Source organism: Puntigrus tetrazona, chromosome 25 (genome assembly GCF_018831695.1).
Source record: "Puntigrus tetrazona isolate hp1 chromosome 25, ASM1883169v1, whole genome shotgun sequence".
Lineage (NCBI taxonomy): Eukaryota > Metazoa > Chordata > Actinopteri > Cypriniformes > Cyprinidae > Puntigrus > Puntigrus tetrazona.
The window spans coordinates 14,024,364-14,047,895 of record NC_056723.1 but is presented as its reverse complement, the minus strand read 5'-3'; the positions used below and the strand labels follow the sequence as shown (position 1 = coordinate 14,047,895).

Sequence of the window (23,532 nt, the reverse complement as noted above, 5' to 3'; positions counted from 1 at the left end):
TTGACTTTGCCTTTTTTGATGTCTATTCATGCCATTCATATATATTTTTAGTAAAATATAGTTTTTAAAAGTGATATTCTTTCTTATGCTCTAAACAATGTAATAACATGAAAAAATTCTTAATTCAAAAACTTTTTAATGATTTCAGTTTATTTGTATTGCATTTTGTCAATGCATATTGAACATGAGTTGCAAATTTTATTGATAGTGCACTTTAGACATTATGCTAAATGTAAGTAACTTTGCACCTGCTATATGTGAACTAACTCCAATTACAGAATTAGAAGACTGTTGGATTATGGCTGGTGTTAGTAGAATGAATTGACATGTAAGTTACTGACAGTCTACTAAGTCTACTGATAGGGAAGTTGATCTTAAAGACTTGCTGCCTTGACAAACATTAAGAATGAATGAATTGTGGTTGATTTAAAGACCTCAGTATCTCCAGCTGACAGTTTTGGCTCTTCAGTTCATCAGAGAGCAGCTTCACTCCTGAATCCTGCAAGTCATTGTTACTCAGATGCAGCTCTCTCAGGATAGAGTTTGAAGATTGTAGAAAATAAGAGTTTGGATGAGTGAAGGCCTCATAGAGATATGAACGTTTTAAGTGAAAAATAATTAGTTTTGTTCTCATTCAAAAGACTGTCAGAGAAGCTTCTGTGGAAGATCTGTAATGTCTGAAATGCTTCTGAAATTGCTGAATTGCTCAGAATCAAAATGACAGTTCATTAAATAAGTTCATGATCTGGGTTGTATCAGACTGAGCTCCGAGGATAGATATGGGATGAGTTGCTCATTATATAATGAGCAGTAAATACCCTGCAGATTTACAGTGAACAAAACACAGGAATATCCGGTTTATTTGCTTTGGTTCCACATTCAGTTCTGAGAGAGAACAGAAGGATCACGTTTCCACACTTAAAACATCATCAGCCCAGAAGCGGAGGGAGAAAAGATCAGTCAGCTGGAGATGAAGTGATATTAAAAGTTTATTGAATTTTGTTTACATGTTCAGTCAGATATTTTAAGTCTGACCAACACAAATTTAACACGTTATTACACCAAAACGAAAATGATTGCTTTACAGCATGATCCTGTGATGATTATTTAAGACTCTTCCTTATCTCTTACTTGTGATGGCAACACAGCCCACAACACACAGTTAAGATTAAACAGAAACTGAAAAATAACATAAACATGACTGAAATGATTGCAGTACATGTATGTTATAAGGGTACTGGAAGTAATGTGGTAGAGATGAATAAACAGCATGAATGACGTACAATATAAAGCTATGCGTTCTCTCTTAAATATGCTCTCTTAGTGGAATGAAAAACTACATTTCTCTTTCTAACGTTTGAAGTTAGATCTGTGATATATAAAGTCTGCCTCCACCCAGATTCCACTCCATAAAATAGGTTTGATAATACTCATCTACCAAAATGGCTTAATTATCGTAGATGTTTTTGGAGACCGTTTGGGATGATTCCATCCTGAGCAAATGCTGACCAGTTGTAGAAGGAGACGAAGGGGTGTCTGAACTTAATTAACGTACAGACCACAGCTGTTATAACAGGAGCAACTTGATTTACATGAAGTGTAGAAAACTAAAAAGGTTTGAGCTTAGGATGCTCTGGGTTCAATCCGACTCCGCTGAACCCAATGTATGGTGCAATAAACATCTTCATCAAGATCTTCAAAGTTACCAGTGTTTTTTCTTACACTGTTGACCCTACCTTTATGCTTTAACACACCTTTAAACTTAACCTATATAACACACCTATAAACTTAAACTATAATACGTAAGTAGTATAGTTAAAGTTATTTAGTATAAAGTGGAACTGAATATATGCAACATTTTTACACATTCTACTGTTATTAGCCTATAATGGAAATCAAATATCAATTTTGTTTGCACACAAAAGGACTTATTCTGTAAAAATGGTGCTTTATTAAATAATTAATTAACTGAAACACTGGGATGAATATCTGATAATTCTTTATTAATTGTTTTTTCACATTAAAATAGGCATAATGTTTCAGGTTCAGAATACGCCCTGCAGAATTATTTGATAATTATTTATAAATTACTAATGGATTACCTGTAATTTTTCTTCAGTCCTTGCCTTACATATAGGAACTCAATTAATGGTATATGCTGAGGAAGCACACATACAGTACTGTATTCATACTACTGCTACTGACATATGAAAAAGTCACAACTAAGTATAATTGTATATGACTGCTCATTGGTAATTACTTCATAGTTATTTTTCATGAACCTTAAACATTACTATTAGTTTTCCCGGAGGCATGAGATATTAATTACATTAGATATTGATTAGCTAACTGCTCTTTAACAGAATCATAAAATTGTAATATATACTGATTGCTTATTAGTTAACAGCAGAGTTAAGTGTCAATGAATTATTATATTACTTCTTCATTAGTTCGTTATTAGTTATACAGTAAGTAAGAAACAGTAACATCAAATATTTTTATAGCTAAACTATGACCTTAATTAGGATGGAATCAGAAGTCAGTTGTTTGTCTGTTGTGTGATCTTACAGAGTGACAGCGAGGAATCAAAAACCTTAAACCCAGCATAGAGGGGTTCAGTGAATGTAGTGTTGAATGTGTGTAAGTGTGTGAGTGTGTGTGTGTGTCAGAGATGCTGTAGAAGGACAGAGTGCCGGCCGCCCAGTCCAGATACACTCCTACTCTTTTAGGAGGGTGACCAGACAGAAATGTTGTGGCTCTTATTGTTGTGCCAGACAACAAATCCATCAACAGTGCAGAAAAGACACCAGGACTTGTTATTGTATCCAAACTTACAGATCATCCCTTTCCTGCTGATTGTTTTATAGGCCACTGCTACACGAGCCCAGTCAGTCCGCTCAACCTCCCAGTAATGGCGTCCAGTCAGACTCTCTCGACAGAGAACCTGAGAATATCTTTAAATCTCTCTGGATGATCAGGATATGGCTGGTGCTCTTCCACATATTTCACCTCTCCGTGCTCAGACAAAATGAGTTGAGTGCTCGCTGTGTTTGGATCCAGTGTGAGATCACAGAAATCTAAACCCAAAGGGGAAAAATAATTGTAAAAAAATTTGATTTCATTAAATGTGCAAAAGTGACTCTAGAGAGAGTGCCTACATTTTTGTAGTCCTGGTTGGATCCTGAAAGACTCTCCATAGTCCAAACTACAATGACACACACACACATATACAGACATAAAGAATTAAAGGAAGCTGGAAATATTATTTTTATAGAATGCATTAATAAGAATTAATCCATTGGTATAGTATTTTCCCAATAAATATACATACTTGAGAATCTCCAGTGAGTAGTTTGGATCCTTCAGTTTGTCAGAGAGCAGCTTGACTCCTGATTCTCCTGGGTGATTGTAGCTCAGGTCCAGCTCTCTCAGGTGTGAGGGGTTTGAACTCAGAGCTGAAGACAGATAACGACAGCCTTCTTCTGTCACCATACATCCTGACAACCTACAAACATACAACAGACTCCATCATATGTCAAGCTCTCGACTCTCAAATGCCTGAGAAATCACTGTTGACAGGTCATTCTCTCTAAAGGAGTGCAAGCCAAGCAGTGTAATGCAACTTCTTGAAACAGGCTCTTTAAAAATAAACATTTTTAACTTGACACAGCACATTAAAAACTCAATTCTGAGAGCTGAACTTGCTAACATTGTTTACACTCTGTATTTGCTGCCATTGGGTTCCATTTTGTCCAAATATAGAGTATCATTCCACCTATATGACACCCAACTATATCTCACTTTTAAACCGAATGACTCAAGCTCCATAGGGGTTCTGTTATCTTGTTTTCATTAAGTGAAAATTTGCCTTTCACACAATTTCTTAGCCTTAAATGAGAGTAAAACCAAAGTTTTATAGTTTGGTCAAAGTGATCCCTATGATTTTGGTAAACTGGACCTCTGTGTTTTAAGTTCTCATGTTACTCTGTGTGAAACATATCTAAAATATCTTTGATAAACAAATTCATGCTGTTGTCAAAACCTGTTTTTTATCATTTATGGCATCTTACAACAGTCAAACCTGTTTTCTCCTCAAAAACATTGAATTAGTTTGAATTAACTGCATTTATTACATCACGCCTCGATTTTTGCAATTCATTCTGTTATGGAGCTAATCAATCATTGATTGGACGACTTCAAATGTATATCATTGGATACCAGTTAAACTATGAATTTAGTCTTTGTTTTTAAAGCTTTACATGGCTTGACACCATAGTGTCTTTCAGATATGTTACATTATCAAATTCCTTCTGGGTCACTGGCCTTGGAACACTCTGTCTGTAGATCGAGGTTAAAGCATCAGGCAGGTCCTAAACTTTGGAATAGCCTTCCAGTGTCAATTGAAATGCTCTCATTGCTTTCCTCTTTCAAATCGAAGCTTAAAACACATTTACTTAGTATGATGTATTAACCCATTATTTTAGTGTCTTTTGGTTATTTTCTTGAGTGTTTGTCATGTGTATTTTTATAGGAATTATCTTAATTTATACAGGACTTTGGTCAACCCTGAGTTTTCTTTTTGTGCTTTATAAATAAAGAATGAATGAATGTTCTAAAAGACCTCAGTATCTCCAGCTGACAGTTTTGGCTCTTCAGTCCATCGGAGAGAAGCCTTACTCCTGAATCCTGCAGGTCATTGTTACTCAGGTCCAGCTCTCTGAGGGCAGATTCTGAGGACTGTACAGCTAATGACACAATGTCACATTGCTGAGCAGTAAGATTACAGCCAGCAAGACTGAAACAGAACAGAATACAAATTAATACAATTTTAAATTCATTCTACAATTAGCATTGCAATAATATATACTTATATCTATTTATTCTATCTTTATGTTTTATCAATCAATTGAATGCAGACAGATTTAATCAAAAATAAAACATTTGCGCTAAGGTTTTCCATACATAATACAACTAGAACAGGGATCGACGTTAAAAAAGTTAGTATTTTGTATTATATCTGTCGAATTTTTAAATTGTGTGTCATAAATCAACATCTTTTGTTATGATTGTTATGGTTTCAAATTATATTATGACTTTTTATTAAATAGGACATTGAATGTCCTTATATGAAGACCCCAAGGAGCATGTTTATTATGCATTTTGCGAGTCATAACAAATAAATAGGGAAAGAAAATGTATGTTAATAATCTATTAAATATTATATATATTATTATGAAAATCTGGTCAATTATTACTGCCATTATTACACTTCTTTTTTCACTGGGTCGCCCCAAAAACACATTAATATGTAAATTATATTTAGTTCATAGATATATTCAATGAGAAATCCTATTTATTTCCATTTAAACACATTTTGCAGAAAGAAAAATGGTCTATTAAATTATTCTGTTATAACATAATAGTGAATCATCGTTATGCAAAGTTTAGGAAAAAATGGAAAATAAAAATATCATTGCCTATGTATTTTCAGGTATTTTTATTATAATTACTTTAACATTAATTTAATGCTGTAAAATATTTAAATAACAATGTAAAAAAACACTCACAGAGCATTTCTGCAGTTGATCACAGCTGGTATGAGTCTGCTTCTACCTTCATCTGATGTGTTGTATTTCTGGAGGTCCAGCTCATCCAGCACCTCCTCTGACATCTGAAGCATGTAGGCAATTGTTGAGCAGTGAGCAGGGCAGAGTTTCTTCTCTGAGTCTTTTTCTGATTTCACAAAAATCCTGAATCTCTTTGGACAGAGTCTGATCTTTGACTTCCAGCAGACAGAGGAACAGATTGATGGATCGTTCAGTGGAGAGTTCATGTCCATCTTTGATCTTTCCTTTTATGTACTGTGTGGTTCTCCTCATGGTCTCTGAGCTGTTTTCTGTGTGTGTCAGTAGATGCTGTAAGAGTCTCTGATTGGACTCCAGTGAGATGCCCAGCAGGAACCGCAGGAACAGATCCAGGTGTCCATTTTTACTTTCTAAGGCTTTATCTACTGCACCTTTATGCAAATTGTGCATTAAATCAAAATCCTTAAGGGCCTCCATGGTGTCATTTAAATAGCAGTAAAATACATAGAAAGCAGCAAGAAACTCTTGAATGCTCAGATGAATGAAGCAGTAGACCTTCCTCTGATGAATCACAGATTCTTCCTTAAAGATCTCAGTGCAAATCCCAGAATACATTGAGCAGTCAGTGATATCTAGGCCACTCTCTCTCAGGTCCTCCTCATAGAACATCACATTGCTCCTTATCAACTGTTTGAAAGCCAGTTTAGCAAGTTTTACAGTCACTTCTATTTTGGAATGAAGGAGTTTGTCTGGAACTCTCTCTTCATCCTGTCTCTTAATCTGAATCAGCAGGAAGTGGATGTACATTTCAGTAAGCGTTTGAGGATTTCTGCATTAACATCTTCTTTCAGGAGCTTCTGAAGCACAGTTGATGAGATCCAGCAAAAAACAGGGATGTGGCACATGATGTGGAGGCTTCTTGCTCTTTTGATGTGTGAGATGATTCTGCTGGCTTGATGCTGGTCACTGATTCTTTTCCTGAAATATTCCTCTTTTTGAGGGTCATTGAAACCCTGAATCTCTGTTACACGATTAATATTTTTGAATGGGATCTGACTAGCTGCTGCTGGTCTGGAGGTGATCCAGATGAGAGCACAGGGAAGTAGATCTCCTTTTATGAGGTTTGACATCAACACACCCACTGAGGAAAATTCATTCACATCACAAACTTTCTCATCATCTGAAAACATCAGTGTCATTCTGCTTTCATCTAGACCATCTAGGATGAACACCACTTTACATTCTTCATAAATCTTTGAGCCCTGGTCTTGAAGCTCAGGATGAAAGTCCAGCAGAAGTTTATGAAGACTGTACTGATGATCTTGAATCAAGTTCAGCTCTCGAAATGAAAACACAAACATGAAATCTACATCCTGATTGGCTTTTCCCTCGGCCCAGTCTAGAATGAACTTCTGCACAAAGACGGTTTTTCAATTCCTGCGATGCCTTTAGTAAGAACAGTCTTGATTTTGTCTTTCTCTTCACATCTTGATTCAGGTAATGATTTAAAGATGTCATTACAGTTGATTGTATTGTGTTGTGGGTGTTGTTTTCTTGGTGTTTTCTCCATCTGTAAAACCTCATGTTCTTCATTAACCCCTTCTCTCTCCTTCTATGATGTAGAGGTCTGTGAAGATACTGTTCAAGAGGGTTTCATTTCCTTGTAGTTTGTTTCCCTCAAATAAGTGTTCATACTTGTTCTTCATGCTGGTTTTGTGTTGGTCTTTGACTCTCTGCAGGACTTCTTCAGGTCTTTTCTGCCTGTTGTGGGTTTTATCGTGGAATGCAGTTGGATTATCTATCTCTCTACTGTAAAAATTAAAAGAAAGAATAGTCAAAATTGCAAATTACAACAGCTGTTTTAAAAACACATTAGTGTAAATTGTATATTTGCAAATTTTTAGAATATTTTAATCGAAGTTGACATAAAATTGCAGTAAACCAGCAACTAAATATTTACTAACTATGTTTCATCACTGAATGAAGGAGGTCTATGTATAGACTCTATACTATTATTAGACACAGAGCTGGCTCCTGCAGATTCTGATCTCTTCTTCCTGCTGATACTGCTGAAAATACAAACAAATATGTAAAGCATATATATATATACACACACACACACACACACACACACACAGTTTTATTGCATATTAACATACACATTTGTACTACTTGATAAACAGACAAGCTATCTATTAAAGATTTTTCTCCTTTTATTTAAAGTGCACCTATTATTCAAAATTCACTTTTTCCATGGTGTTTAGACACAAATCTGCGTTGGCAATGTGTGAACACAACCACCCTACAATAATCCACCCACTCCACATCTTAATCTTTTTTAAACCAAGCCTGCCATTTTAATTCTCACCAGAATGTGACATCACAATTCGGGGTGGGGCTGGCTAGGGGATTGACAGTCCTGCATTGCAAAATTAAAAATGATGTCATCAATGACCCTCATGTCGTTGAAACCTGTAAGACCTTTGTTCATCTTGGTCACAGAGCTACCCCTACGACTATTCACAGAATATGGGTCATGTTTCCTCTTTTCAAATTCAAATTCAAATTTTATTTGTCACATACACATACATACATGGTACGACATGCAGTGAAATGTTCTTTACAACCGTCCAGCATCAAAAAAAAAACAGAATTTAAATATATATAAATATAAAATATAAAAAATATGTATAAAAATATGTATAAAAGAAGTGTGCAAAGTATAAAAATAAAGTGTAAATAAAGTGTAGAATATAAAATATAAAGTGTAAAATGTAAAAGTGGCTGTGCAATGTCCAGTGCAAAGTGGCTAGTGCAATTGTCCAAAGTAAGTGGCGAGTATCTGGGAAAGAGGGGTGAACATGGGAATCCCAGTAATTAGGTGCTGGGTGTTCTCTGGTTCAGACTCCGAATGGCCTGCGGGAAGAAGCTCCTCCTCATTCTCTCTGTGTTTGCCTTCAGGGAACGAAAGCGCTTTCCTGAACGCAGCAGAGAAAAGAGTCCATTGTTGGGATGGCTGAGGTCTTCCACGATCTTCCTGGCCCTGGTACAGCACCGCTTGTTGTAGATGTGCTGCAGTACAGGGAGCTCAGTGCGGATGGTGCGCTCAGCTGACCGCACCACCTTCTGAAGGGCTCGCCTGTCCTGCATGGTGCTGTTTCCAAACCAGGAGGTGATGTTTCCCGTCAGGACACTCTCGATGGTGCAGGTGTTAAAGTTCCTGAGCACCTGAGATGGGAGTCTGAAGTCCCTTAAGCGCCTCAGATGGTATAGACGCTGCCGGGCCTTCTTCACCAGGGTGTTGATGTGACAGGACCAAGACAGGTCCTGCGTGATGTGAACACCCAGGTACCAGAAACTGTCCACTCTCTCCACTGGGGTCCCGCGATCTTGATGGGATGGTAAGAGCGCACCTGCTTCGTGCTGAAGTCCACTATTAACTCCTTTGTTTTGCTGACGTTCAGGAGCGGATTGTTCTCCTGACACCATTTCTTCAGGTTGTTGATCTCCTGAAGGTAGGCCATCTCATCGTTGTTGGAGATCAGGCCCACCACGACAGTGTCGTCAGCAAATTTAATGATGGTGGTGGTGGAGTTTGTAGTGGCCACACAGTCATGTGTGTACAGCGAGTACAGCAGGGGCTCAGAACACAACCCTGAGGGGCTCCAGTGCTGAGAGTGAGGAGGATGAGGTGTGTTTTCCCATCCGTGACGGCTTGTGGTCTGTCGGTCAGGAAGTTGGTGATCCAGTGACCCAGGATCTCCAACTTCGAGGTGAGCGTGGAGGAACTATGGTGTTGAACGCTGAACTATAGTCCACGAACAGCATTTTCACATAGTTCCTTTCCTAAAATCCAGGTGGCTTGTGGTTGTGTGGAGGAGGTGTGTGATGGCATCCTCCGTGGACCGGTTTTGGCGGTAAGCAAACTGTAGTGGGTCCAGTGTGTCCGGTAGTGATGCGGTGATGAAGTCTCTGACGAGTCTCTCAAGCACTTCATCACTACAGACGTCAGAGCTACAGGGCGGTAATCATTTAGGCAAGATGGTTGAGGTTTCTTCGGCACAGGAACAATGATGGACTCTTTGAAACACGAGGGACTATAGACCGTTTTCAGGAGAGATTAAATATCTCAGTGAACACCGGTGCTAGCTGGTCAGCACAGGTTCTCAGAACCCGACCTGTGATGCCGTCAGGTCCTGCTGCCTTCCTGGTGTTCACTCTCCTGAATGCCCTCCTTACGCTGCGTGCTCGAAATGGTGAACGCGATTTCCTCCGGCTCTCTCGGCGTGCATGCTGTTCATCATGCCGCATGCTAGCGTGATTAGCGTGATTAGCTGCAGCCTCAAACGAGCATAAAAGGTGTTTAGCTCGTCTGCCAGAGAAGCATCCACGCTCTCCACTCTGGAGGTTGGCGTTTTATAGTCCGTGATGTTTCTCAGTCCCTGCCAAAGGCTCCTAGAGTCACTGTGTTGAAACTGTGACTCTAGTTTCCTCCCGTAGTGCCTCTTTGCCTCCTTTACCGCTCTCGCGACGCTGTACGACGCAGCCTTGTATTCAGACATATCCTCGGTGACAATCCCCGTGATTATAGGCTGCGGAGCGGGATCTCAGAGAGTCGCGGATAGTTTTGTCTACCCACGGCTTCTGGTTGGGAAACGTCCTGATGACGGTTTTCTCTACCGTGTCATCCGCTAGTTTCCCGATGAATCCCACCACCGCTTCCGTGAACACGTTGGCGTCCTCGAGCTACACCTGAACATAGCCCAGTCTGCGTTATCCAAAGCGTCTTGCAGGGCGGCCACTGAATGGTCAGTCCAGCGTGACACCTCCCTCTGTACCGGGCTTCCTGTTTCAGCCTCTGTTTGTAAACAGGTACGAGGAAAATGGCGGCATGGTCCGATTTACCAAACGGGCGGGCATGATTTTGCCTTGTAGCTGTCTCTGAAGGGTGTGTAGCAGTGATCCAGTGTCCTTTTGCCCCTGGTGGGGCATGTGATGTGCTGGTGAAAGTTCGGCAGTGCGCGCTTTGAGGTTTGCACTGTTAAAATCCCCAGCACAATGAGTGCGGCGTCGGTGCTGTGTCTGGTGTGTTGTGAGGTGGTCGTGTAAATCCCATATTGCAGCGCCTGTGTCCGCTTGAGGTGGAATATAAACGGCGCTGACTATGACCGAGCTGAATTCCCGTGGAAGATAGAAAGGGCGACATTTGATGGTCAGAAGTTCCAGGTTTGGTGTGCAGGAGCGTGAGAGAGGAACAACGCTCGCGCTGTCGCACCAGCGGTTGTTCACCATCAGACACACTCCACCTCCCGTGTCTTCCCGACTCCATTGTTCTGTCCATGCGGTAAACAGAGAAAAACTCTGCCGGTTGTATGGCGTGGTCCGTACCGCTGGGTTCAGCCATGTCTCTGTGAAGCAGAGGAGGTTGCAGTCCCGAATGTCTCTCTGGAACTTGATCCTTGCCCTGAGGTCATCGAGCTTGTTTTCCAGAGACTGGACGTTGGCTAACAGGACACTAGGTAGGGAGCGCGGTGTGAGCGTGCCCTCAACCTGTTCCTGACGCCGGCTCGTTTCCCTCGTGGACGCCGGTGCGGTCGCGACCTTTGTCTTCGCCAGGATCTCGCTCGGCCAACATGGGTCCGGTTTAAAACGGCGAAAGTTGGTGCATTGTACACCAATAGATATAAGAGTGGCTCGATCATATTTAGTGATAGCCATCTTATATAAAGAAAACCGCGCAGACTATCCAAAATACTAATAATTAACAGAAAAACGAATAGTTTTGCAGGAGCGGTCGTGACGGCAGCCGAACTCAACGGCGCCATATTGGCAGAATGGACATTATTGGCTCACACATTGGCTCACATATTGGCTCACACATGCACATAAAACATACATATATTACGAGGCTGGGAAGGGTTGTGTGTAATATGTGTTGGGTTATGTTAATTACATTAAGTAGTTTTGCTTTTTAAATTTATTTTACATGTTAAGAAGTGGGTATATAGTTTTATGGTCAGTGAGATTATAAATTATATAAAAAAATTAATTATCACGTTTCTCAAAAAACTGTGGAAGTGCAACTGTGGATTTGTTATTTTTATTATTATTATTAATTACGTATGTGTGTATCACTATTAGTATCATGACGAAAAACTAATGTGACATTGACATGACAATTTAATAGGCTTAAAACATCAGTACAAAAAATGTGCATACTGTATGATAATTTAGGCTTATTAAAATATCTGCAGCGCCTTTCGAGAAATCTGGCTTTATTTACAGTAGCACTACTGCTTTTGTGTAAACAGTAAATTTCTGTCAAATGAATATAAATGACCTGTCACGTCTTTGGACTCTTTGTTTTGTGTTTTCATGTTCCAAGTGCATATTACAGTTCAAGCAAAGTCTAACAGGGTGCTATTTTTCTGACCCATGGATGTTTTGATGTTTTCTGCACATCTCACCTCTTCTGGTCTCCTTTTGCCTCTATCCATAAGATTCATCCACAACAACCTTCATAACACAGATTAAAATATTTTTGGAGAGCTCTCTGACCCTCCACAGACTTAACATATTATTGTAGCTTTGTAAAATTATTGCTGAGCCCTGAGCTATAAACTGGACATAGACTATTTTATCAACGTCCTTGCAATGTTTCTGAGCCTAAGGATCATTGCTGTCTACGTTAGGATCAGAGAGCTCCATTTCATTCCATTAAAATCATCTTCATTTGCGTTCTCAAGATGAACAAAGGTTTTACAGGTTTGCAATGACATGAGAGTTTTTGGTTTAACTAACCTTTGTATTGTTATATTTTATTATTAAAAGATACTGGATGAAATTTTATAGAAAACAGGAAAACACATGGTAACAGATGATCACAATGATCCAACAAAACCCAACGAATATACCTTAAAGAGCTGGCCAGCATCTGTTGGTGCTGTGTGAAAAGCCTATCGAAGTCAAACCCTTGATCTTGGAATTGTGAAAACCATGCTAAGCTACAGAAATATGAGTTACATAAAAGTTTCAAAAGTATTAAAATCATACCTGAGTCAATAGCGGTTACTTCTGTTCTCCCTTTTCTCTTGGAAACTCATTTTGGAAACACTTGATATATATGTCAATAAAAAAAAAAACATGGGACGTTAGATTAGGATAGTCTTGCAGCAGATGGAAGACCTTCTGTATTGCTCCATTAAACATAAATACAAAATGCAATGTAAAAGATAAATAAGAAGCCCAGAACTCCTGGTAAACTCAAAGGTTTCTACAGAAAATATGTAATATATATATATATATATATATATATATATATATATATATATATATATATATATATATATATATATATAATATTAAATCAATATTTCAGCTTTACATGTTTGTTACAGTACAATTACAAAAACGTACCTGCAGTAGAAAAGCAGTAGGTTTAGTATTAGTGTAGTATCTGTGATACAATATAAGTGCAGAACTCAGTATTACTTTTTGTAAATGAAAAGAATGTAAATGAGCACAAGAGCACTTCTTGGCGACAATCAGCAATCACTGGTTTATTATTATTGTCATTGCATGATAATTATGCAGTATATATACATGTTTAGATAAAGAACAAGTTCTGAACTTACCACACTGTGCTGCCACTTGAAGGTCCAGGCACAGATTTAAACTTGTTTTAAATTTGTTTTACTTTCATTTAGTCACCTGGTTGAGGTGAAAAAATCCTCTAGTGGTGCAGAGCATCATCACAATCTCATGTGGACCTTAAGTTAGTTTTCACTTTCAAGCACACTTAAAATTAAGTGCTTCTGAATGCAATGTGTCTGCGTAATGCTGTACATTCACCTCTAGATGGAGACTATCCAAAACAATTCAGTCCTGACCTACTATAAACGTCCAGTCAGATACAGTCGGCCTTGTATAGTGTACACATATTATTCACATAATATTAGGTTCTCTGCTATATTTAGTATCAGGTAGATGCTGCCTCGAACCGGGTTTAATAACAGAGTGAAAATAGCTTAGTTAGATCTGGTTCGTCTTAGACTGCACTCTGTGGCTAAAAAAGGGTCAAGTTGCTATTTACTAAAATGTACTATAACTACAGATTTACATTAAACACTGTAGATTTACAGTGAACACACTGCAGGAATAGTACACCTCGAGAACCAGTTTATTCGCTTTTGTCTAAGATTCAGTTCTAAGAAAACAAGAGGGGGATTTTAGAAAGCAGAATATTAAGTGATGGTAATAATCAGTACAGTTGATTGAATAATCTTAGTTGTGTCTGTTATCCATGCTCAGTTCAATACGATCCGGCTCACGCAATTTCAGTGTTATTATACCGAAACAAAATTTACTGCTTCATAACATCATCATCATTAAATTAGAGCATGTCTTAACTTAAAGTCAACACAGCACACAACATGCAAAGATCTGACTCCATATATAATTTGGTCTTACTCCAATAATAATGAATTTATTGCTTTCTTAAACTGTGTTTTCACTCAGAAGGTGAAGGGGTGAAGGTTATGATGCCTTAAGTGAACTACCCACCGGCATGTTCTGAACAAAGAGGACATCTAACTAATTAACCGCAAAATACCCAAACACCGTGTTAATGATGGCGACAGAGCATCCAAAACATTCATAATGGATAGCCCTCGCTATGCCATGCGTCGGTTACGCTCTGTCCTGCCACAATATCGTGGACTGCACATTAATCTACTCAGAAGAATAATTTCAGAGAGTTTGAAATAAATCAAAATGAACATTTATTTTGCCAGGCATAATTAAACAATTCTTAAATCAATAAAATACCATTTTTAACCAATTCAAATTGAGAATACATTGTAATACATTTTTCTTACACAACTGATCAGCAAACATCAAAATGATATCAAAGAGTCAGCATTCTGTCTATAGATGCTTCCCTGAATGATTCGCCAGTCTTCTTTAAATACCCAAATCAAAACAAAACAATAATCAATTCTGGCATAATTAAAACTTTTACAGGACCTTTTGTTGGGACCGATTCTAACCTGAGAGTCATGTACCACCTGGGGTAGGATGATAAAACCTTATCTGGAGCACCACCCATACCAGAAGAACAGAACTTTGCTCATGTTAGAAGTCTCCTAATTTACACACATGATTCAGGGTGCAGAGGTTTGTCTTTTCACTTATCAAGTGTATAGTTGTACGGTTTCATTTTTGCACCTTTTTTGCTAAATATATATATAGTTCTGTTCTTGTGTTTTGTTAGTTTAACTTTGCCTCTCCTTTATAAATGAGTTACAAGGTATAAATATTCCTCACTATATATGAGCTCACAAAAATAGATGGCTGGCAACTATTAAATGTTTTATAGGTACTTGACTTAATCATGAATTAGAGGACGAACATGTGTTAATAAAGCATTTATTAACACACTGAGAAACTATTATCGTGCGTCTAAATAATACGATATTATAATGTGCATTGAAATAATTTGTTAATCATTTACTTTCTAAATGATCTTAAACACTGAAAACTCCTAAATAATTGTTTTTACATAATGTAATAATTTAGAAACAATAAACTGATCATTAATAAAGCATGAAAATACAACTATTAAACATTATATATATGCTCAAGAACAAGGCATTTATAGATGCACTTGTAAGCTGCTTAATAAAGTATAATAATTTTGGTACAATGGTTAATAAAGGATGAATTGAGTATAAACTAATGCTTAACTAATGATTCATAGTGTGTAGTTATTATAAAATTCATACATTATATACTTCATACATCAAATCTTTTCATAAACAGACATAGGACCATGATTAGGATGGAATCAGAAGTCAGTTGTTTGTCTGTTGTGTGATCTTACAGAGTGACAGCGAGGAATCAAAAACCTTAAACCCAGCATAGAGGGGTTCAGTGAATGTAGTGTTGAATGTGTGTAAGTGTGTGAGTGTGTGTGTGTCAGAGATGCTGTAGAAGGACAGAGTGCCGGCCGCCAGTCCAGATACACTCCTACTCTTTTAGAGGAGGGTGAACGGACAGAAATGTTGTGGCTCTCATTGTTGTGCCAGACAACAAATCCATCAACAGTGCAGAAGAGACACCAGGACTTGTTATTGTATCCAAACTTATAGATCATCCCTTCTTTCCTGCTGATTGTTTTATAGGCCACTGCTACACGAGCCCAGCCAGTCCGCTCAACCTCCCAGTAATGGCGTCCAGTCAGACTCTCTCGACAGAGAACCTGAGGAATATCTTTAAATCTCTCTGGATGATCAGGATATGGCTGGTGCTCTTCCACATATTTCACCTCTCCGTGCTCAGACAAAATGAGCTGAGTGTTCGCTGTGTTTGGATCCAGTGTGAGATCACAGAAATCTGAACACAAAGGGGAAAAATAATTGTAAAAAAAATTTGATTTCATTAAATGTGCAAAAGTGACTCCAGAGAGAGTGCCTACATTTTTGTAGTCCTGGTTGGATCCTGAAAGCCTCTCCATAGTCCAAACTACAATGACACACACACACACACACACACACACACACACACACACACACACATATACAGACATAAAGAATTAAAGGAAGCTGGAAATATTATTTTTATAGAATGCATTAATAAGAATTAATCCATTGGTATAGTATTTTCCCAATAAATATTTTTTTAAATCAGTTTTCACACTGTACATCTTAATGTGCCTTCAGGACATATTGGGGTCAGTTCACCCCACATATGGGGTCTACGGAAGTGAGAAAAAAGTATTTCTAACATTTTAAATGTCTATATCTACAAAAAATATATGTATTTATATATGTATGTATGTGTTAATATTACTATTAGCAATTATATAGCAAGAACTTCAGTAAAGAATATGGTCAAATTTTTTGAGTTAACATGTGGACTTAAATAGTACAAGAAGAGATGAGAAGTACCACAAAAGAAAGAATTTCTAAGCAATGTTTTTGTTAAGATTAAGATAATTTTTTTAAACATGTATGCCACATACTTGAGAATCTCCAGTGAGTAGTTTGGATCCTTCAGTTTGTCAGAGAGCAGCTTGACTCCTGATTCTCCTGGGTGATTGTAGCTCAGGTCCAGCTCTCTCAGGTGTGAGGGGTTTGAACTCAGAGCTGAAGACAGATAACGACAGCCTTCTTCTGTCACCATACAACCTGACAAACTACAAACACACAACAGACTTCATCGTATGTCAAGCTTTCGACTCAAATGCCTGAGAAATCACTGTTGACAGGTCATTCTCTCTAAAGGGAGTGCAAGCCAAGCAGTGTAATGCAACTTCTTGAAACAGGCTCTTTAAAAATAAACATTTTTAACTTGACACAGCACATTAAAAACTCAATTCTGAGAGCTGAACTTGCTAACATTGTTTACACTCTGTATTTGCTGCCATTGGGTTCCATTTTTTCCAAATATAGAGTATCATTCCACCTATATGACACCCAACTATATCTCACTTGAATGACTGAATGACTCAAGCTCCATAGGGGTTTTGTTAGCTTGTTTTCATTAAGTGAAAATTTGCCTTTCACACAATTTCTTAGCCCTAAATGAGAGTAAAACCAAAGTTTTATAGTTTGGTCAAAGTGATCCCTATGATATTTTGGTAAACTGGACCTCTGTGTTTTAAGTTCTCATTTTACTCTGTGTGAAAAATATCTAAAATATCTTTGATTAACAAATTCATGCTGTTGTCAAAACCTGTTTTTTTATCATTTATGGCATCTTACAACAGTCAAACCTTTTTTCTTCTCAAAAAACATTGAATTAACTGCATTTATTACATCACGCCTCGATTTTTGCAATTCATTCTGTTATGGAGCTAATCAATCATTGATTGGACGACTTCAAATGGATATCATTGGATACCAGTTAAACTATGAATTTAGTCTTTGTTTTTTAAAGCTTTACATGGCTTGACACCATAGTGTCTTTCAGATATGTTACATTATCAAATTCCTTCTGGGTCACTGGCCTTGGAACACTCTCTGTCTGTAGATCGAGGTTAAAGCATCAGGCAGGTCCTAAACTTTGGAATAGCCTTCCAGTGTCAATTTGAATGCTCTCATCGCTTTCCTCTTTCAAATCGAAGCTTAAAACACATTTACTTAGTATGATGTATTAACCCATTATTTTAGTGTCTTTTGGTTATTTTCTTGAGTGTTTGTCATGTGTATTTTTATATGAATTATCTTAATTTATACAGGACTTTGGTCAACCCTGAGTTGTTTTTTTGTCCTTTATAAATAAAGAATGAATGAATGTTCTAAAAGACCTCAGTATCTCCAGCTGACAGTTTTGGCTCTTCAGTCCATCGGAGAGAAGCCTTACTCCTGAATCCTGCAGGTCATTGTTACTCAGGTCCAGCTCTCTGAGGGCAGATTCTGAGGACTGTACAGCTAATGACACAATGTCACATTGCTGAGCAGTAAGATTACAGCCAGCAAGACTGAAACAGAACAGAATACAAATTAATACAATTTTAAATTCATTCTACAATTAGCATTGCAATAATATATACTTATATCTATTTATTCTATCTTTACGTGTTCATGTTTTATCATCAATTGTATGCAGATAGATTTAATCATAAATAAAACATTTGCGCTAAGGTTTTCCCTACAAAGTATTTTGTATTATATCTGTCTAATTTTTTGAATTGCGTGTCATAAATCCACATTTTAAGAAATTGTTGTGGTTTCATATTATAATATGACTTTTTATTACGAAACAGGACATTGAATGTCCTCATATGAAGACACCAAGGAGCATGTTTATTATGCATTTTGCGAGTCATAACAAATGAATGGGGAAAGAAATTGTATGTTAATAATCTATTAAATATGATATATTATTATGAAAATCTGGTCAATTATTACTGCCATTATTACACTTCTTTTTTTACTGCAGGTCGCCCCAAAACACATTAATATTTAAATTATATTTAGTTCATAGATATATTCAATGAGAAATCCTATTTATTTCCATTTAAACACATTTTGCAGAAAGAAAAATGGTCTATCAAATCATCCTGTTATAACATAATTGCGAATCATCGTTATGCACAGTTTAGGGAAAAAAATGGAAAATAAAATTTAATTGCCTATGTATTTTCATGTATTTTTATTATAATTACTTTAACATTAATGCTGTAAAAAATGTAAATAACAATGAAAAAAAAACACTCACAGAGCTTTTCTGCAGTTGGTCACAGCTGGTATGAGTCTTTTTCTACCTTCATCTGATGTGTTGTATTTCTGCAGGTCCAGCTCATCCAGCACCTCCTCTGACATCTGAAGCATGTAGGCAATTGTTGAGCAGTGAGCAGGGCAGAGTTTCTTCTCTGAGTGTTTTTCTGATTTCACAAACTCCCGAATCTCTTTGGACAGAGTCTGATCCTTGACTTCCAGCAGACAGAGGAAAAGATTGATGGATCGTTCAGTGGGGAGTTCATGTCCATCTTTGACTTTCTCTTTAATGTACTGGGCTGTTCTTCTCATGGTCTCTGAACTGTTCTCTGTTTGTGTCAGTAGATCCTTTAAGAGTCTCTGATTGGACTCCAGTGAGATGCCCAGCAGGAACCGCAGGAACAGATCCAGGTGTCCATTTTTACTTTCTAAGGCTTTATCTACTGCACCTTTATGCAAATTCAGCATAGAATTAAAAGCTTTAAGAGCATTTGATGTGCTTCTTAAATAGCAGTAAAAAACATAGAAAGCAGCAAGAAACTCTTGCATGCTCAGATGAATGAAGCAGTAGACTTTCCTCTGATGAATCACAAATTCTTCCTTAAAGATCTCAGTGCAAATTTCAGAAAACAGTGAGGCATCAGTGACATTTACGCCACTTTCAATCAGGTCCTCCTCATAGATCATCACATTGTCCTTCATCAGCTCATTAAATGCCACTTGAGCAAGTTTCACAATTACGTCTCTGATGGACTGTAGACGTTTCTCTGGATCTATTTCTTCATAAGTTCTCATAATCTGAGTCAGCAAAAAGTAAATGTATATTTCAGTCACAGTTTGAAGGATTTCTGCATTAAGATCATCTGTCAGTAGGTTTTGAAGCACAGTTGATGAGATCCAGCAAAAGACAGGGATGTGGCACATGATGTGGAGCCTTCTTGCTCTTTTGATGTGTGAGATGATTCTGCTGGCTTGATGCTGGTCACTGATTCTTTTCCTGAAATATTCCTCTTTTTGAGGGTCATTAAAACCCTGAATCTCTGTTACACGATTAATATTTTTGAATGGATCTGACTGGCTGCTGCCGGTCTGGAGGTGATCCAGATGAGAGCACAGGGAAGCAGATCTCCTTTTATGAGGTTTGACATCAACACACCCACTGAGGAAAATTCATTCACATCACAAACCTTCTCATCATCTGAAAACATCAGTGTCATTCTGCTTTCATCCAGACCATCTAGGATGAACACCACTTTAAATTCTTCATAAATCTTTGAGCTCAGATCTTGAAGCTCAGGATGAAAGTCCAGCAGAAGTCCGTGAAGACTGTACTGACGATCTTTAATCAAGTTCAGCTCTCGAAATGAAAACACAAACATGAAATCTACATCCTGATTGGCTTTTCCCTCGGCCCAGTCTAGAATGAACTTCTGCACAGAGACGGTTTTTCCAATTCCTGCAATTCCTTTAGTAAGAACAGTCTTGATTTTGTCTTTCTCTTCACATCTTGATTCAGGTAATGATTTAAAGATGTCATTACAGTTGATTGGATTGTGTTGTGAGTGTTGTTTTCTGGGTGTTTTCTCCATCTGTAAAACCTCATGTTCTTCATTCATCCCTTCTCTCTCTCCTTCTATGATGTAGAGGTCTGTGAAGATCCGGTTCAAGAGGGTTTCATTTCCTTGTAGTTTGTTTCCCTCAAATAAGTGTTCATACTTGTTCTTCATGCTGGTTTTGTGTTGGTCTTTGACTCTCTGCAGGACTTCTTCAGGTCTTATCTGCCTGATGTGGGTTTTATCGTGGATTACAGTTGGATTATCTATCTCTTTACTGTTAAAATTGAAAGAAAGAATAGTCAAAATGGCAAATTACAACAGCTGTTTTAAAAACACATTAGTGTGAATTGTATATTTGCATATTTTGTAGAATATTTTAATCGAAATTGACATAAAATTGCAGTAAACCAGCAACTAAATATTTACTAACTGTGTGGGAGAGGGCACTGTTTCACTGAATGAAAGAGGTCTATCTATAGAGTTTATACTATTATTAGACACAGAGCTGGCTCCTGCAGATTCTGATCTCTTCTTCCTGCTGATACTGCTGAAAATACAAACAAATATGTAAAGCATATATATAAACACACACACACACACACACACACACACACACACACACACACACACACACACACACACACAGTTTTATTGCATATTAACATACACATTTGTACTACTTGATAAACAGACAAGCATCATCTGTTAACGATTTTTCTTCTTTTATTTAAAGTGCACCTATTATGCAAAATTCACTTTTTTCATGGTGTTTAGACATAAATCTGCGTTGGCAATGTGTGAACACAACCACCCTACAATAATCCACCCACTCCACATGTCTTAAAAATTAAAAATGATGCCATTAATGACCTTCATGTCGTTGAAACCTGTAAGACCTTCGTTCATCTTGGTCACAGAGCTTCTCCACGACCATTCACAGAATATGGGGCATGTTTCCTCTTTTCTCACACATGCACATAAAACATACATTTATTATGAGGCTGGGAAGGGTTGTGTGTAATATGTGTTGGGTTATGTTAATTATGTCTAGTGTAAAACTCTGTACATGTTATGTTATATATTCTGAAAAATGTGCATACTGTATGATAATTTAGGCTTATTAAAATATCTGCAGCACATTCGAGAAATCTGGCTTTATTTACAGTAGCACTACTGCTTTTGTGTAAACAGTAAATTTCTGTCAAATGAATATAAATGACCTTTCATGTCTTTGGACTCTTTGTCAAGTTCCAAGTGCATATTACAGTTCAAGCAAAGTCTAACGGGGTGCTATTTTTCTGACCCATGGATGTTTTGATGTTTTCTGCACATCTCACCTCGCACTTCTGGTCTCCTTTTTGCCTCTATCCATAAGATTCATCCACAACAACCTTCATAACACAGATTAAAATATTTTTGGAGAGCTCTCTGACCCTCCACAGACTTAAAATATTATTGTAGCTGTGTAAAATTATTGCTGAGCCCCTGAGCTATAAACTAGACATAGACTATTTTATCAATGTCCTTGCAATGTTTCTGAGCCTAAGGATCATTGCTGTCTGCGGTAGGATCAGGGAAGCTCCATTTCATTCCATTAAAATCATCTTCATTTGTGTTCTCAAGATGAACAAAGGTTTTACAGGTTTGCAATGACATGAGAGTTTTTTGGTTTAACTTACCTTTGTATTGTTATATTTTATTATTAAAAGATACTCGATGAAATTTTATAGAAAACAGGAAAACACATGGTAACAGATGATCACAATGATCCAACAAAACCCAACGAATATACCTTAAAGAGCTGGCCAGCATCTGTTGGTGCTGTGTGAAAAAGCCTATCGAAGTCAAACCCTTGATCTTGGAATTGTAAAAAACCATGCTAAGCTACAGAGATATTTTACATAAAAAGCTTCAAAAGTATTAAAATCATACCTGGAGTCAATAGCGGTTACTTCGTTCTCCCTTTTCTCTTGGAAACTCATTTTGGAAGCACTTGATATATATGTCAATAAAAAAACAAAACATGCGGACATTAGATTAGGATAGTCTTGCAGCAGATGGAAGACCTTCTGTATTGCTCCATTAAACATAAATACAAAATGCAATGTAAAAGATAAATAAGAAGCCCAGAACTCCTGGTAAACTCAAAGGTCTCTACAGAAAATATGTAATATATATATATATATATATATATATATATATATATATATATATATATATATATATATATATATATATATATATATAATATTAAATCAATATTTCAGCTTTAAATGTTTGTTACAGTACAATTACAAAACGTACCTGCAGTAGAAAAGCAGTAGGTTTAGTATTAGTGTAGTATCTGTGATACAATATAAGTGCAGAACTCAGTATTACTTTTTGTAAATGAAAAGAATGTAAATGAGCACAAGAGCACTTCTTGGCAACAATCACTGGTTTATTATTATTGTCATTGCATGATAATTATGCAGTATATATACATGTTTAGATAAAGAACAAGTTCTGAACTTACCACACTGTGCTGCCACTTGAAGGTCCAGGCACAGATTTAAACTTGTTTTAAATTTGTTTTACTTTCATTTAGTCACCTGGTTGAGGTGAAAAAAATCCCTCTAGTGGTGCAGAGCATCATCGCAATCTCATGTGGACCTTAAGTTAGTTTTCACTTTCAAGCACACTTAAAATTAAGTGCTTCTGAATGCAATGTGTCTGCGTAATGCTGTACATTCACCTCTAGATGGAGACTATCCAAAACAATTCAGTCCTGACCTACTATAAACGTCCAGTCAGATACAGTCGGCCTTGTATAGTGTACACATATTATTCACATAATATTAGGTTCTCTGCCATATTTAGTATCAGGTAGATGCTGCCTCGAACCGGGTTTAATAACAGAGTGAAAATAGCTTAGTTAGATCTGGTTCGTCTTAGACTGCACTCTGTGGCTAAAAAAGGGTCAAGTTGCTATTTACTAAAATGTACTATAACTACAGATTTACATTAAACACTGTAGATTTACAGTGAACACACTGCAGGAATAGTACACCACGAGAACCAGTTTATTCGCTTTTGTCTAAGATTCAGTTCTAAGAAAACAAGAGGGGGATTTTAGAAAGCAGAAGATTAAGTGATGGTAATAATCAGTACAGTTTATTGAATAATCTTAGT

The 23,532-nt window shown here is 37.3% G+C and overlaps 2 protein-coding genes and 1 long non-coding RNA gene across 3 annotated transcripts; all 3 read right to left on the bottom strand.

Moving 5' to 3' along the window:
• Positions 1–2,922: 2,922 nt before the first annotated feature.
• Positions 2,923–5,839, bottom strand: LOC122331291 (NACHT, LRR and PYD domains-containing protein 12-like). The gene is made up of 5 exons (XM_043228859.1): positions 5,568–5,839; positions 4,622–4,795; positions 3,332–3,505; positions 3,159–3,205; positions 2,923–3,077 (listed from the first exon to the last, which is right to left on the bottom strand). Exons 1-5 carry the CDS (start codon positions 5,837–5,839, stop codon positions 2,923–2,925), a joined length of 822 nt encoding a protein of 273 aa, XP_043084794.1.
• A 6,822-nt stretch (positions 5,840–12,661) lies between these two features.
• On the bottom strand, positions 12,662–13,315 carry LOC122330430. The gene is made up of 3 exons (XR_006248011.1): positions 13,220–13,315; positions 13,002–13,041; positions 12,662–12,698 (listed from the first exon to the last, which is right to left on the bottom strand). It is a non-coding gene; the product is annotated as an uncharacterized LOC122330430 (long non-coding RNA).
• A 1,033-nt stretch (positions 13,316–14,348) lies between these two features.
• On the bottom strand, positions 14,349–22,934 carry LOC122330405 (NLR family CARD domain-containing protein 3-like). Its single transcript, XM_043227364.1, is given in 11 exon segments — positions 14,349–15,597; positions 15,600–15,977; positions 16,060–16,106; positions 16,606–16,779; positions 17,893–18,066; positions 18,807–19,870; positions 19,873–20,635; positions 20,792–20,908; positions 22,294–22,353; positions 22,666–22,705; positions 22,877–22,934. Coding segments are annotated over 9 exon segments (2,928 nt in total). The 5' UTR covers positions 22,344–22,353; positions 22,666–22,705; positions 22,877–22,934; the 3' UTR covers positions 14,349–15,436.
• Between the last annotated feature and the right edge of the window lie 598 nt (positions 22,935–23,532).

Coding starts and splice junctions, on each gene's coding strand:
- LOC122331291 (XM_043228859.1), bottom strand. CDS start 5,839: ATGGACATGAACTCTCCACTGAACGATCCATCAATCTGTTCCTCTGTC. Junction 4,796..5,567: donor ATCAACTGCAGAAATGCTCT/GTGAGTGTTTTT, acceptor GTTCTGTTTCAG/TCTTGCTGGCTGTAATCTTA. Junction 3,078..3,158: donor CCAACCAGGACTACAAAAAT/GTAGGCACTCTC, acceptor CTTTGGGTTTAG/ATTTCTGTGATCTCACACTG.